Source organism: Eurosta solidaginis, chromosome 5 (genome assembly GCF_040869045.1).
Source record: "Eurosta solidaginis isolate ZX-2024a chromosome 5, ASM4086904v1, whole genome shotgun sequence".
Taxonomy (NCBI): Eukaryota; Metazoa; Arthropoda; class Insecta; order Diptera; family Tephritidae; genus Eurosta; species Eurosta solidaginis.
In genome coordinates, this window is record NC_090323.1 from 237,397,800 (window position 1) to 237,415,126 (window position 17,327).

At 36.9% G+C, this 17,327-nt stretch overlaps 2 protein-coding genes across 3 annotated transcripts; both read left to right on the forward strand.

Moving 5' to 3' along the window:
- The first annotated feature begins 5,150 nt into the window (after window positions 1-5,150).
- RpS9 (ribosomal protein S9) lies at window positions 5,151-6,569 on the forward strand. Its single transcript, XM_067757319.1, has 4 exons — window positions 5,151-5,232; window positions 5,422-5,666; window positions 5,853-6,039; window positions 6,325-6,569. The coding sequence occupies exons 2-4, from the start codon at window positions 5,444-5,446 to the stop codon at window positions 6,500-6,502; spliced, it is 588 nt and encodes a 195-aa protein (XP_067613420.1). The 5' UTR covers window positions 5,151-5,232; window positions 5,422-5,443; the 3' UTR covers window positions 6,503-6,569.
- A 2,471-nt stretch (window positions 6,570-9,040) lies between these two features.
- Window positions 9,041-15,069, forward strand: LOC137252881 (leucine-rich repeat-containing protein 59). 2 transcript variants are annotated; one of them, XM_067789005.1, is made up of 5 exons: window positions 9,041-9,228; window positions 9,284-9,399; window positions 9,865-9,924; window positions 12,255-12,521; window positions 12,588-15,068. In XM_067789005.1, exons 2-5 carry the CDS (start codon window positions 9,295-9,297, stop codon window positions 13,110-13,112), a joined length of 957 nt encoding a protein of 318 aa, XP_067645106.1. In that variant the 5' UTR covers window positions 9,041-9,228; window positions 9,284-9,294; the 3' UTR covers window positions 13,113-15,068. The 2 variants fall into 2 exon arrangements, with proteins under 2 accessions (XP_067645106.1, XP_067645107.1); XM_067789006.1 differs by lacking the exon at window positions 9,041-9,228 and having other exon boundaries at window positions 9,235-9,399; window positions 12,588-15,069.
- Window positions 15,070-17,327: the final 2,258 nt, after the last annotated feature.

A 17,327-nucleotide genomic window follows, 5' to 3' on the forward strand; every position in this document is an offset into this window, starting at 1 on the left:
GAGACAAAAGTATTTTTCTTGTTTATTGAGAGTGTTAATAACAGTGCTTCGCTAAATTGTATTTAAATGGGCAAGGAGAAAAAACTTTAATTGCAAAATCTGATGTTTCTTTATATATACAAACGCAACATCTTGTGGGATTGTGGCGATGTTACTGGCATGCATAAGATTACCTTGAACGCATCCATATGAAAAACTTCATTTTAGCTCGGCCATTAGCTTTTCACGCAGTAAATTAAAGTTCGGTTACTCTCATACAAGTTATATGCATATGAGGTCATTTGAAAATTTTTCCTGTTTTGTGAGTAAACTAAGTAACTTTCACTCATTGAAAATGAGATGCTCAATTTTTTTTTTTTTTGGGACCAAAGCAAATAAAATGTGAAATTTTGACCGGGGAAGGACCTGGAAAGGCTATATATTTCTTATATTTTTATGACACTACTTTATTTTCCTTGGATTCCAAGCTTGAAATACTGACGAAACTTTGCCGGAAAGTCAAATTACAGAAACAATTTCTAACCAGAGCAAGAGGGGCAATATTGCTCATAAAAGAAATAAGTTTGCACGTTATTGTTGACTTTTTTCATTTATTTTCCACCAAATTTTTTCCAATAAAAAAAACAGCGGATAGATTTTTGCACATTTTTATACTCAGTTGAGCAGAGCTCACAGAGTATATTAAGTTTGATTGGATAACGGTTGGTTGTACATATATAAAGGAATCGAGATAGATATAGACTTCCATATATCAAAATAATCAGGATCGAAAAAAAATTTTATTGAGCCATGTCCGTCCGTCCGTCCGTTAACACGATAACTTGAGTAAATTTTGAGGTATCTTGATGAAATTTGGTATGTAGGTTCCTGAGTACTCATCTCAGATCGCTATTTAAAATTAACGATATCGGATTATAACCACGCCCACTTTTTCGATATCGAAAATTTCGAAAAACCGAAAAAGTGCGATAATTCATTATAAAAGACAGCTAATGCGACGAAACTTGGTAGATGAGTTGAACTTATGACGCAGAATAGAAAATTAATAAAATTTTGGACAATGGGCATGGCACCGCCCACTTTTAAAAGAAGGTAATTTAAAAATTTTGCAAGCCGTAATTTGGCAATCGTTAAAGATATCATGATGAAAGGAACGTTACTCCTATTACTATATGTACGCTTAATAAAAATTAGCAAAATCGGAGAAGGACCACGCCCACTTTAAAAAAAAAATTTTTTTTAAAGTAAAATTTTAACAAAAAATTTAATATCTTTACAGTATATAAGTAAATTATGTCAACATTCAACTCCAGTAATGATATGGTGCAACAAAATACAAACATAAAAGAAAATTTCAAAATGGGCGTGGCTCCGCCCTTTTTCATTTAATTTGTCTAGGATACTTTTAACGCCATAAGTCGAACAAAAATTAACCAATCCTTTTGAAATTTGGTAGGGGCATAGACTTTATGACGTTAACTCTTTTCTGTGAAAATGGGCGAAATCGGTTGATGCCACGCCCAGTTTTTATACACAGACGTCCGTCTGTCCTTCCGCTTGGCCGTTAACACCATAACTTGAGCAAAAATCGACATATCTTTAATGAACTTAGTTCACGTGCTTACTTGAACGCACTTTATCTTGGTATGAAAAATGAACGAAATCCGACTATGACCACGCCCACTTTTTCGATATCGAAAATTACGAAAAATGAAAAAAACGCCATAATTCTATGCCAAATACGAAAAAAGGGATGAAATATGGTAATGTAATTGGATTGTTTTATTGACGCGAAATATAACTTTTGAAAAAACTTTATAAAATGGTTGTGACACCTACCATATTAAGTAGAAGAAAATGAAAAAGTTCTGCAGGGCGAAATAAAAAACCCTTAAAATCTTGGCAGGTATTACATATATAAATAAATTAGCGGTATCCAACAGATGATGTTCTGGGTCACCCTGGTCCACATTTTGGTCGATATCTGGAAAACGCCTTCACACCACTCCCTTTTAAAACTCTCATTAATACATTTAATTTGATACCCATATCGTACAAACTAATTCTAGAGTCACCCCTGGTCCACCTTTATGGCGATATCTCGAAAAGGCGTCCACCTATAGAACTAAGCCCCACGCCCTTTTAAAATACTCATTGACACCTTTCATTTGATACACATATCGTACAAACATATTCTAAAGTCACCCCTGGTCCACCTTTATGGCGATATCTCGAAAAGGCGAACACCTATAGAACGAAGGCCCACTCCCTTTTAAAAATACTCATTAGCACCTTTCATTTGATACCCATATCGTACAAACAAAGTCTAGAGTCCCCCTGGTCCACCTTTATGGCGATACCTCGAAAAGGCGTCCACCTATAGAACTAAGCCCCACTCCCTTTTAAAAGACTCATTAACTCCTTTCGTTTGATACCCATATTGCACAAACGAATTCTAGAGTCACCCCTGGCCACCTTTATGGCGATATCTCGAAAATACGACCACCTATACAACAACCACCACTCCCTTTTAAAACCCTCATTAATACCTTTAATTTGATACCCATATTGTACAAACAAATTCTAGAGTCAGCCCTGGTCCACCTTTATGGCGATATTTCGAAAAAGCGTTCACCTATAGAACTAATGCCCACTCCCTTTTAAAATACTCATTAACACCTTTCGTTTGATGCCCATATTGTACAAACAAATTCTAGGGTCACCCCTGGTCCACCTTTATGGCGATATCTCGAAACGGCGTCCACCTATGGAACTAAGGATTACTCACTTTTAAAATACTCATTAACACCTTTCTTTTGATACCCATATTGTACAAACAAATTCTAGGGTCACCCCTGGTCCACCTTTATGGCGATATCTCGAAACGGCGTCCACCTATGGAACTAAGGATTACTCACTTTTAAAATACTCATTAACACCTTTCTTTTGATACCCATATTGTACAAACAAATTCTAGGGTCACCCCTGGTCCACCTTTATGGCGATATCTCGAAAATACGACCACCTATACAACCACCACTCGCTTTTAAAACCCTCATTAATACCTTTAATTTGATACCCATGTTGTACAAACAAATTCTAGAGTCACCCCTGGTCCACCTTTATGGCGATATTTCGAAACGGCGTCCACCTAGAGAACTAAGGCCCACTCCCTTTTAAAATACTCATTAACATCTTTCGTTTAATGCCCATATTGTACAAACAAATTCTAGGGTCACCCCTGGTCCACCTTTATGGCGATATCTCGAAAATACGACCACCTATACAACAACCACCACTCGCTTTTAAAACCCTCATTAATACCTTTAATTTGATACCCATATTGTACAAACAAATTCTAGAGTCAGCCCTGGTCCACCTTTATGGCGATATTTCGAAAAAGCGTTCACCTATAGAACTAATGCCCACTCCCTTTTAAAATACTCATTAACACCTTTCGTTTGATGCCCATATTGTACAAACAAATTCTAGGGTCACCCCTGGTCCACCTTTATGGCGATATCTCGAAACGGCGTCCACCTATGGAACTAAGGATTACTCACTTTTAAAATACTCATTAACACCTTTCTTTTGATACCCATATTGTACAAACAAATTCTAGGGTCACCCCTGGTCCACCTTTATGGCGATATCTCGAAACGGCGTCCACCTATGGAACTAAGGATTACTCACTTTTAAAATACTCATTAACACCTTTCTTTTGATACCCATATTGTACAAACAAATTCTAGGGTCACCCCTGGTCCACCTTTATGGCGATATCTCGAAAATACGACCACCTATACAACAACCACCACTCCCTTTTAAAACCCTCATTAATACCTTTAATTTGATACCCATATCGTACTAACACATTCTAGAGTCACCACTGGTCCACCTTTATGGCGATATTTCGAAACGGCGTCCACCTATAGAACTAAGGCCCACTCCCTTTTAAAATACTCATTAACACCATTCGTTTGATGCCCATATTGTACAAACTAATTCTAGGGTCACCCCTGGTCCACCTTTGTGGCTATATCTCGAAACGGCGTCCACCTATGGAACTAAGGATTACTCCCTTTTAAAATACTCATTAACACCTTTCATTTGATACCCATAACGTACAAACGCATTCTAGAGCCAACCCTGATCCACCTTATTGGCTATATCCCTAAATGGCGTCCACCTATAGAACTATGGCCCACTCCCTCATAAAATACTCTTTAATGCCTTTCATTTGATACACACTCCAGGGTTTCCTCGGTTCATTTTCCTACATGGTTATTTTCCCTTATGTTGTCACCATAGCTCTCAACTGAGTATGTAATGTTCGGTTACACCCGAACTTAACCTTCCTTACTTGTTTTGGTTCATTTATTTCACAGGCGCGTTGATTTTCTTTACATATTGGTCCACAAAATTTTCAAAATAAAACTACAATTTTCATTTGTCTGAAAAAATAAAGATAAACGGCCGATGGGCAAGAATAGCTATCGGAAAACAAACTGGCTCGGTTGTTTTCAATGAATTACAATACTGAAACCGTATCAAGCGGGAGGGCGGCAAAAAGTTGAAGAAAAAATACATACAAAAAAGAAAAAATAAAGTAGTGCCATAGAGTTATTGCACTTAATTTTTTACGTACGCTTGTTTTTTACATTTTTTATTTTTGTATCTTCGTTTTATTATGCGAAAAAATTTATGTCTGAATACACATTAACATGCCCCAAATTTTTCTTTGGTCTGTCAAAAAAAAATTTTTAAAGAATTTGGCACAGGGCCTTAATCGGTGGCAAAGTACCTTAGAATATAAATATTTGACAGAATATAATTTTCAGTTCTTGCCGTTTGCTATTGAGATAAAAAAAGGTCGTACTAACAACTCACTACAGTAAATTCCTTTCGATTGATGCAAGCTTAAAGACAATCAAAGTTTCATTTTTTTGAGTTAACTGTAGTGGGAAAACTTTCAAGGTGCAATATTTTAAAGTGACCAAAACGCCAAAACAGCGCAAAAAACTAATGTGCGCCGATCTTGAATGAATGCGAAGTTTATTTGGCCACCTTTTATTCAAAAAGTTGTATATCAGCATTAAGAAATGCAACCCTGTGTAGTTTCCATACCATCACTTTAACATTCCACAGCCCACATTTTGAAATGTCAATCTGATATAAACGTCAAATCGGCCGAATTCATCTTTCTTTCATTTTCCCATCATTAAACCAAATGTACGTAAAAATTTTCACTCAAATTTTAAGCGGTGAAATAATTAATTTACAGTTTTGTTGTGTGAAATACTCATCTTATATCTATATAAATAGTGCGCGCTTATGTCCACTACCAACATTTTTATTAATTCAAGAAGATGGTCTAGATATTTTACGATTTCTGCTAACCGCATTTTCTCCATATTCTAGCACTCTGTTAAAGAGCTGAAAAATGGTCAACGGACGCATACCGTCTGTCTTCTCGAAGACTTATGTGACACCACGTCGCCCCTATGAAAAAGCACGTTTGGATCAGGAATTAAAAGTTATAGGTGAATATGGTTTGCGCAACAAGCGCGAAGTGTGGCGTGTCAAATACGTTTTGGCCAAAATTCGTAAAGCTGCACGTGAATTGTTGACTCTTGAAGAGAAAGATGAAAAGAGATTGTTCCAAGGTAATGGCAGTAGTAAATAAAAGTAAATTCCATTTAATATACAATTTGATGATTTACTATACATATTTCTGACACCTCTTGTCTGAAAAACTTTGAAGATTTATTGTTAGCTGAATATTGCTTTGCACAAAAGCTTGGTCGTTTCCTATAGAATCAGTATAATTTACATTATTTCTATATTCACAGGTAATGCCTTGTTACGTCGTTTGGTACGTATTGGCGTGCTGGATGAATCGCGCATGAAGCTCGATTATGTGTTGGGTCTTAAAATTGAGGATTTCTTGGAACGTCGCCTACAAACACAGGTTTTCAAATTGGGATTGGCTAAATCCATCCATCATGCGCGTGTATTGATCCGTCAAAGACATATTCGGTAAATATCTGCGAAAATGCACACAAGTGCGTCGTTGGAATCAGACAATTAAAAAAGAAATGTTCAGTAAGACCACTTGGGAGTCGAACAGCTTGTCTGTACCGGCTTCCAACGTCTTTAATTTAGTTCGCTTTATATATAACGAAATTAGTAGCAAACTAACAAAGCGTAAGTAATACAACTGAACGATATGCATTTCTGGCTTTTATGTATGCATACTTAACTTGCTTAAAATGATCTGTCTTTAAGTGATTTATTTATTTTCTTTTATTTCTTTACAAATAGCGTTCGAAGACAAGTGGTGAACATTCCATCATTTGTGGTGCGTTTGGATTCACAAAAGCACATTGATTTCTCATTGAAATCGCCCTTCGGTGGGGGTCGTCCAGGTCGCGTGAAGAGGAAGAACATGAAGAAGAACCAAGGAGGCAGTGGGGCAGCTGCTGAAGAAGAAGAAGATTAAACCAATTTTTTACTAAAGACTACGCAAGTGTGTAGTATAACGTTAAATAAAAAGTATAAATATGAAACCTGTTCGACCGTTTATTTGGGCACCAAGCAATGGTCATAAATTTTCTGGCTTACTATAAAAGTGCGCTTTGATCGAGCTTCTAAAAAGTATCATTTAAGTTCAGTTGGTTGATAAAGTACTTGGAAAAAGGTACACGTTAGTTTTGTATTGAATACTGCTAAATGTTTTGCCGCAAATTTTCGGTAAAAGTCTAGAACAGGGTCAATTGCTAATACGCGTCTGAAAATATTGGGATAGGTGTCAAAAGACGCGTATTGACTTTGACAACAATAAACCGATGGCGGAAAGAAAAATGTTAACTGTCTGGAGATATTTGCAGTTGAAGCTGGCAATTTTCATGTGGTTGTTGTAATGTGCAATGACGACAGTTTTTTGTAGAAAGGGATTTTGCATTTAATTTTGATACCACCCCATTGGCGAACCCACCAGGGTAATGTATGCGATGTCGCACCGTGTTTCTTGGCGTAGTTCGCTAACACCTTTAAGAGACTTGTATGGCCACATGAAAATGGGATTCAAGGGGTGGTGTAGCGCAATATATAGCTTCTCCAACCCAATTTAACCTCACCTTCGAGCAGCGAATCCCGTTTCAGTTGAGGCTCTGGCGACCCCAAGCTCCTCATGGAACTTGGGGGAGGGAGAGATTGCCTGAAGGTTTAATGTGGCACTTCGTGTACTGCCCGTCCATTCTATTCATAATATCGGATAAAGAAGTAGACAAGCTTCAAAATAGATGCATGAGATTTATTCTTCAGAAACCTAGAGATACACGAACGGCTGACATGTTGAAGACTTTAGACTGGTTAAGTGTGAAACAAAAGATTTTTTTCCACTCCATGAAATTCATATTTAATATCAAACATGGAAATGTACCTGAGTATTTAAATAAAAATATAGCATTACTTGAGCAGACTCACAACATAAATACGAGGAGCAAACGTAATTTCAAATTGCCGTTTTTTAGAACTGAAATTGATCAACAGAACATTTTCTACAAGGGTCTGAAAAGCTACAATGATCTGCCTATGGATATAAAAAGTTGCAACCAAATAACAGTATTTAAAACAATTATATGAATATTGTAAAACCTTAGCTATAAGATAAAAAACTGTAATGTTTTCAAATTTACGAATTAGGCTTCTGGCCGTAATAAATAAATAATCTAATCTAAATCGTTCCCGCGAATGTCGGGCTAGTACCTTAATGGTGCTGTTAGCGGAGCCTGTCGGATCTGTTTCCGGCAAAGGACCATCACATCGATAACACTCACCAAAGCCTTCGGGGAGTAACCTTATTGCTACAACAACCACATGAAACTTCTGTGCCATGCCACCCTCCCACGGTCAGCGCCTCGGCTGTTAAAGAAACAGGGTTTGTCGCGGGTAGATGAGGTTGACAATTGGGTTGGAGAAACTATAAATTACGTGGGTAACCCCTTAACCAACTCACTAACAGACGAGGCTCTGGCGACCCCAAGATCCTCATGGAAGTTGGGGGTGGGGAGGGAAGGATGGCCCCTGAAGGTTTAACGTGGTCATATAAATCGTTCCCGAGATGGTCGGGCTAGCACCTTAATGGTGCTGCTACCGGAGCGTACCGGATCTGTATCCGGCAAAGGACCAACACATCGATAACCCTCCCCAAAGCTTTCGGGAGCAACCTTATCGCTACAACAACAACAACACAGGCATACCTGCCGTGAATATATTGTAACCCGCGGGGGTCTGATAATGTGCTGCGTTAGCGCAGTGAAAACTTTTGTTTCGTTTTATTTGTCAGTGATGATAAATGGTTGGTTAACATTTCATTAAACAAACGCGCGATGTTGCTACAGCTGCTAAAACTTTGCAGAATAACGTGATGCTTTGACATAAACGGTAACACTGTCGCAACAACTGCAGCCCGAAAACTCATTGCGGCACTATATTATCGACAAAGTTTCAAAATGGGTCCATAATTTTTTTCTTCAATATCTGGTTACCTTGGCAGCTGTCAAAAATTTATCAAGATCAGGCAACTCTATTAAGACGTTGCAGTTATGGCGGAACTATACAAGGAGGCAGCACGGTGACAGCTGATTTGCTTTTTTTTAAATTCGATTTGATACATCAACTTCCGGCGCAATACAATTTGGCCATTAGTCCATCGATTTACAAAAACAAAGTACATGGATCTTTTATTTATGTTTGCAGGCATGGTTCAATTATGTACAGGTTGGCTCATCTCATCAGCTGATTTTATTTATGTCATTGCATGGTCGAAGCGATTGTCAAAAGGAGATGGCAAACTCAAAATCAAACCAACACATTGGCATCATTTTACTTACACATACAAAAACTGCTAAGTTTTATGTTTCCATTCCATACCATTCGCACCAACACCAATACACAGATTTTGACAATTTGAACAGAAATATTTTGTTGCTTTACAGATGAGCCAACCTGTATATAGTTGAACCATGGTTTGCAGGTATATCATCATGCTGCCACCATGCATGGTTCCGCCACAGTTGTGGAGATAAACAATAAAAATCCTTGACCTTTAACTTCATAAGGAGCGGCAAGAGAAGAATTATAGACGTCGAAAATTTGGATTTGCTGATAAAAATTATAAGACGTGTTTATAATAGAAATTTTAAAAATATATGCAGCACTCGGGTAGGTATAATGTTGCTTTGAACGTCATAAAACCAATTAAAGTTGTGAAATTTAGCCTGAGAGAAAATGCCGAAAATCGAGAAAGTGAAAGTAAATGTTAAGGAGCGGGTGGACGATAATATTTGTGACTTGAGCTTGAGTGGAGTAAATGAGGTGCCGGTACGAGAAATAGTAAGTATATATTTTCAAAAATGTAGCCATCATTATGTTTTGTAAGTTGTATTAGGCCTATAAAGAATTATTAAAACGCGAAAATTTGCATATGTGATTGTGTCGAATCGATATCCCAACAAATGTGTGATATACGCGTGAATTTCACTTTCATATCTCACCCCCACACCTTATCAAACCGCCTTGCACTTTCACAATGCACTGATGTCTGGATACAAAACGAATTGTTGTGGTGAGACTCACCCTCGTTTTACACCTAAATGCATTAAACCCGGCGTTCCATTCAACCTTAAGGGTGTTTTCAATGTGAATGTGTTTTTATATTGGCACATCAACAACTTTTGCTTGTGTATGTTTTTTTGTGGCCCTTATTAGTTACGTAGCGATTTGCAAATTGAGTATGAATACATAGCATAGCACTTCTTTTGTATGGAAAAAGTAGTAACTTTCTTATTTTATTTCCAGGCTTCCTTCAAGCGTGTAACTGTGTTGGATCTATCGAGCAATTGCATTACTTCATTGGGTGTAAGTTGATGTCATTTTACTTTTGAGTAAATAAATTTACTTTCCATTTAGGTAGATAGATAGATAATTAATTGAGGATCGCACTGCGACCATTGGTCTATTGTGCCCTCATCTGCTTCACAACACCTCATCCAAGCCGACATCTCTGATGAACCCTAGCAGTTCACCTGGCTTGAGGGATTTGATGTGAGAAACTTCTGGCCATGGTGAGCCCATAAACTTAGCTCTACGTCTTGAGATTGCATCACACTCCAGGAGGATATGGTCCGCCGTCTCCGCTGATCGATCACAAAATCGGCATGTGTTGTTCGATATTATACCCAGCTTTTGCATGTGGCTGTTCAGTCTACAGTGTCCTGTAAGAATAGCTTAGATTGTCTCAGGCCTGGCATATTACGCCATTGTTCTTCCCTATTTTCCTTTTCTTCTGCTAATAGATGCCCCCTAATTTCCTGCGGGCCTACTGGCAGGAACGGCTCAGGACCAATAGGTCGTATCGTTGCTGCCTCTCTGGCCAGGCTGTCCGCCTGCTCGTTTCCCTCGACTCCCCTGTGGCCAGGAACCCAGGCCAACAGTAATTCGTTGTGTGCTCCTATTTGATTCAGCTTTTTCACGCATTCAAGGACTAGTGCTGATTTTATTTCAAATGCCGAGATAGCCTTGAGGGTGGCCTGGCTGTCACTAAGTATGGCAATTGAGGATATCATCCCTCGGTAGTTGAGAGATTGGGATCTTCTCTCTCCATTTCGGTAAGGAGTGAACTGTGAAAAGTATACTTCTTTTGGAATAGGAAAAAACTTTAATCCAATGTTGTGGATAAAAAAAATAATAAAATGCTCTGCCAATAGGCTGAATTTGTATGTAAATGTCCTATTTCAAGAAGAGAGTTAATACAGAATTTGCTAAGAAACTTATAAGTACAAACATTCTGAAAAATAAAATTCGTTGGATCGATTCTGATTTCAGATTTCAGATTTCGTTCTCCAAAATGTATACCAGTGTAGGTGTTGTTGTTGTTGCTGTTGTTGTAGCGATAAGGTTGCTCCCCGAAGGCTTTGGGGAGTGTTATCGATGTGATGGTCATTTGCCAGATACAGATCCGGTAAGCTCCGGTAACACAGCACCATTAAGGTGCTAGCCCGACCAACTCGGGAACTATTTATATGACCACATTAAACCTTCAGACCATCCCTCCCTCCCCACCCCCAAGTTCCATGAGGAGCATCGTCTGTTAGTGAAGCAGGATTCGCCGCGGATAGGTGTGGTTGACAATTGGGTTTGGAGAAGCTATATATTACGCTGGCAACCTGAAGGGTTGCGCTAAATAGCCCCTTGAATCTGGTATTTTAGTCGCCTCTTACGACAGGCATACCTACCGCGGGTATATTCCGACCCCCTAACCCGCTGGGGAGTCAGTGTAGGTATCGGTTTGGAATATAACGTTGAAGTTAGAAAAAGAAAACGATAACGTCGAAGGATTTAAGGGGTTGTGTAGCGTAACTTTTCAAAGGGATGCCAGCCCAATTTATAACTTCTCCAGCTCAATTGCAAAAGTTGAACCGTTGTTGTGTTAACAGTGATTCGCTCCATTCAATAGGTGCCACAGCTCAAATTGTCATCAAAGTCCTCTAACGAGAGTCAAAGGAAACTAGCAGTTTAAACAGGCCTCGTTATGCTTATCTGTATCAAACGGTATATAGCCGTGCAGGTGCCGGATCTCATCATGGTATTTACGGAGATGTTTCCTTATTCCTCTTGGAGGCGGAGTTCAGGTCTATCACCTCACCTGGTGATATTTTCAGCAGGCGAGAATCTGGCTTCTTCATGGAGGAGGGGTTGGATGTCCTAAAAGGTTTAGCGTGGTCATATAAAATAGTTCCAATGTGGCCGGGTTTCCACCTTAAAAGTGCTATTTTCGAAACATACCGTATCTTTATCCGACAAAGGACCAGCAACTTACCTAAAACATCCCAAAACTTTAGGGAGACTCCTTATCGAAAAAGAAGGACAACTTAGTACAATCCCAGTTTGTATTCGCTATGGGCACATAAACACTTGACTAAAGAAAGATTCTCTAAAGTTAGATAAAATGTTGGATACTGTGTTTGATGCGAATCTTCCACCAAATTTTATCCCGCCAATAATTGCCAAATTTGTTAGAAAAAGAAAAACATTTTCATCCAGCATATAAATTTTAAAAGCTGAGAAACGCCGCTTAAACTTTTAAGTTAGGTTAGTCTGGGTGCCAGAAAGTTTAGATTTAGACAAGTATTAACAAAAAAACCAAAACTAACTGCATTACTGATAATTTTCTTTTATTTTCAATTTAGAAAAGTTTCGTCACACTCACAAAACTCATCAGGATCGATTTGAGTAAAAATCAATTACGATATTTGCCCGAAGATTTCGGTTTATTACGAAATTTGCGACATTTGGATTTATACGATAATAAATTGGAGCATTTACCCTTAAGCTTTGGAAATTTAACTAATCTACGATATTTAGATTTGAAAGGAAATCCACTCACGCCTGCACTTGCAAAGGTAGTTGGATTTTGTCTAACCACAAAGGAATGCCAAGATTCAGCTAAAAATACTGTAATTTTTACATAAAACTGAATACGCTTTGTTATTCTTATTCAAACTTCTTGCATTCACTTTCAGGTAAAATTCTTAGCACGCATGCAAGCTGAAGCTGAAAAGGCTAAAGATCAGTATAAACTTGAAGCGCTTACTACCATTGCCATGCCAACTGAAGATGCGAATGCCGATGAAAAGTCATACGAGAGTCAAAAACAAAAAAAATCTGCCACTAAAAAGGTCAAATCTAAATCGAAAAAATCGTCCAACGCAAACAATAATAGTGATCTAAATAATGAAGTGAATATAGCACCAATAAATATGAGCAATAAATCATCTAAATCAAGAAAGAATCAAAATGGTTCTTCAAAAAAATCCATTAATAAATCTAGCACAGCACTTGCAACTATTTTCACATTCGTTTTGCTATTGGCAATCAACATTTTACTTATCTATATGATTATGTTTAAAAATCCAGAAATTGCTGATAAATTAATAGAATTTATACCACATCAATATCGTGATTGGCTAGTAACCAAAACGGAAATATTTCGTTTACGTGTCGCTGACTTGATTTCAGAATTTCGTACAACGCCACAAGAACAATGACGGTACATTTATTTGAAGCCGTAAGTAATGTAACGTGCTTCAAATGTGTTTGATGATATTTAAAACACAATAGATGATGCTGATTTATATGAAAAATAATTGAATAATTCTTGAAGAAATTTTAAGGCCAAAATATGATGGAAACGAAAAGAATGCATGAACATGAATTGATTACCTGAGAATTTCGTCTCGCACAACCAAAGATCATTCTAAATATATATGTATTTAAGTTGAAAACTTAACTTTTAAAAAATGTAATGAAGTCGTTACAATAACAATTGGAGGACATAGTCTGTGCGCGTAGTGTCTACATACTTAGCATGATCGATCTCTATCTATATGACAATGCCAAATGTCCTATATCAGAATTTATTTGAAGAATTCCATGGATAAAAGTATTTTTAAAAACGCCCTGTTTCAAAATTTTATTGAATAAGGTCATATTTAACAAAAAAAATAATCCGCTCAGTCGTCGAAATCGAATCACCCATTGTGCTCAGTAGAGTATTAACATTAGTTAAGGTAGCTAAGGATTTTATACTGCCAAACAATTCAATCGTAGAATTAATTATTACCATTATAATTAGATACTATTCTTAAAATTTATTAACTTTGAATCACATACATATTTACAAAAAATACGTTTAGCATATAACATTGGGTTGGATCGATTTGTATCGACGAAAGTTAATCTATATCGCATCATCGATTTTTCGATAGGATTTGGGCTCAGAAAAAAAAGTTCCACTACGCTTACCCAAAAAAATAATTTTCGAGCCTGCGAAAAAAAGTCGATTTTTCGACCAATATTCTTCTAAATCTCCATAAAAGAATTTTTTTTCAAAAACCTGCATTGCTAATTTTGCATTTGCCAATTGACACGAAAAAAATACATAAAAAATGATTTGGAGTTTTGAAAATGCATAAAAAATCGATGAAATTTCGTTTTATTATTTTTTTCTGGGTATGCGTAGTACGACTTTTTTTCCTGAGTCCAAATCCAATCGAAAAATCGATATCGGTTAACAAATTGACCCAGTCTAATATAACATTATGATTAATCCACCTCAGCAAATGTACACAAATGTTAACTACATATAAATTAAATAATAGAAGGCTGCCTATGCAGCTAAATTGATCTACGGAATAAGGCTACAAAATCTCAATTACCAAATACTTATTACAACAATAGTTCGCAGTTACTTCAATAGTTCCACTTGAATAAAAAACTACTTACTACACTCACATAAAAATCCTAAGCAATAGACTAGATATATAAAAAAAACAAGCCATAAACTAAATACTAATTGCCAATAAAATTGAATAAAACGTAAAAAATCAACTCAAGCAAAGCTAACAAATTTCTTTTGAGCCACATATTCGATTTGTTAATTCCATAGCCACAATAAGAATTCTCTAAGAATTCGTTGCGTCAATAGCTTTCTTTTTTTTTAATTTTATTATATTGTTGACTGATTGTAATAAGTTACCTTTTTTATATTCTATTATATACATAATTATATCTACTTATTTAAGTTCATGCATGTTTTCATGAGAGTTGGACGATAAGGATTGCGATTACCATTGCAGTAATCACAATTTCAGCACTTTCAAATTACGATTACAGTAATCATTAAAAGATCTTATCATCATTGGTATTGTAAAGAAAAGTAATCGAACACGCTTATAATCCTTATCGCTTGCACATATACCCAAATACATAGTATACGTATTTACATATTTTATTCAGTAGCAAACCAATTACAATTTTTAAATAAGAAATATAAATTTTAATCATTATAATAAAGCCATTTTGCTGTATTTTTGTTCTATTTACACAATTTCAATCACTTGCTGCAAGAAAAATTAGAAGTTTTTAATAAATAACGTATAGTTTAAAGGATTTGTGTATAAAGTTTTATGAAAAATGTATGCATTAAATTTTTTATCAAATGAATAAAAATCACATTTAGTAGGAACATAGAAATTATAATCTTATTTTTTCGGAAATATTATTGTGGTGTTAATGATTGTTAATTTTACTTTACGATGTAATGTATTTGTGGGCAAGCTGTGGCGCTCAAAAGCGAATCCTCGCTTGAGTTACAGTTCCGGTTCCGTTCAAAGCTTCGATTTTAGTTCCGATTCGTTTTCGGATGCGGCATTGCGTTCTTTGTATTTCATTTATTTCTTGTTGTTGTTGTAGCAGTGAAATTAAATGGGGTTATACAGAAATAACAGCCATTGGTCGGGATAAATCCCAAGTCGCTCCGGTACATAGAACCGTCTGCCTTCATTTCTTCCTGTTATTTTCTCTTAAGTTTTGTTTTTCACTTTTCTTTTTGCTTTTTCCTTTCCTTATCCTTCCTACGTTTTTTCATTTTATAAATAAAAAATGTAAGGCGCGATAACCTCCGAAGAGATCTAAGGCCGAGCTTCTCTTCCAATTTGTGTCGTGCTCCTCTTGATTTTCCATACAAATTGGCCGGACAGGACCTACATGTTTTATGCCGACTCCGAACGGCATCTGCAAGACAGACGAGTTTTCACTGAGAGCTTTTCATGGCAGAAATACACCCGGAGCACTTGCCAAACACTGCCGAGGGGCGACCCCGCTTAGAAAAATTTTCTTCTAATTTAAAAACCTTATTTCTAAAATTTTGATGTTGCTTTGTCCGGGGTGCGAACCCAGGGCATACGGTGTGGTAGGCGGAGCACGCTACCATCACACCACGGTGGCCGGTACTTTTCCTTTTTATCCTTTTTTCCTTTCCGCTTTACCTGTACCTTTACGTTTTCCTTTAACTTTACATTTACCAGTACTTTTATTTTTACCTTTGTCTTTACCTTTCCCTTTATATTTCCCTTTGCCTTTCCCGTTTACCTTTAGCTCCCCCTTTCCCTCTCCCCTTATTTTTAATTTGTATACTCAGCTGAGCAGAGCTGACAGGGAATATTAATTTTGTTAATCACATATCGGTAATCCGTTACGGCATAAACTAATCGAGATAGATATAGACTTCTATATATCAAAATGATCTGGGCGAAAAGAGAAATTCATTTAGCCATGTCCGTCCGTCTGTAAAAACGATAACTTGAGTAAATTTTGGCGTATCTTAATGAAATTAAAAATAATAAATCGCTATTTAAAATGAATGAAATCGGACTGGTTTTTCGATATCGAAAATTTCGAAAAACCGTAAAAGTGCGATAATTCGTTACCAAAGACGGATAAAGCGGTGAAATTTGGTAGGCGTGTTGACGTTATGACGCAGAATAGGAAATTTTTATAATTTTGGACAATGGGCGTGGCACCGCCCACTTTTAAAAGAAGGTAATTTAAAAGTTTTGCAAGCTGTATTTGGCAGTTGTTGAAGATATCATGATGCAATTCGGCAGGAACGTTACTCCTATTACTATATCTGTGCCAAATTAAAATCTGCAAACTCGGAGGACGAACACGCCCTCTTTAAAAAAAATTTCAACTCCAGTAATGATGTGCGGCTCCGCCCTTTTTCATTTAATTTGTCTAGAATACCTTTAATGCCATAACTCGAGCAAAAATTTACCAATCCTTCTATGACGATAACTGTTTTCTGTGAAAATGGGCAAAATCGGTTGATGCCACGCCCAGTTTTTATACACCGTCGACCGTCTGTCCTTCCTCTTGGCCGTTAACACGATAACTTGAGCAAAAATCGACATATCTTTACTAAACTTAGTTCACGTACTTATCTGAACTCACTTTATCTTGGTATTAAAAATGAGTGAAATCCGACTATGACCACGCCCACTTTTTCGATATCGAAAATTTAGAAAAATGAAAAAATGCCATAATTCTATACCAAATACGAAAAAAGGGATGTAACATGGTGATTGGATTGGTTTTTTTGACGCAAAATATAACTTTGGAAAAAACTTTGTAAAATGGGTGTGGCACCTACCATATTAAGTGGGAGAAAATGAAAAAGTTCTGCAGGGCGAAATCAAAAGCCCTTGGAATCATGGCAGGAATACTGTTCGTGGTATTACATATATAAATAAATTAGCGGTACCCGACAGATGATCTTCTGGGTCACCCTGGTCCACATTTTGGTCGATATCTCGAAAACGCATTCACATATACAACTAAGGGCCACTCCCTTTTAAAACCCTCATTAATACCTTTAATTTGATACCCATATCGTACAAACACATTAAAGAGTCACCCCTGGT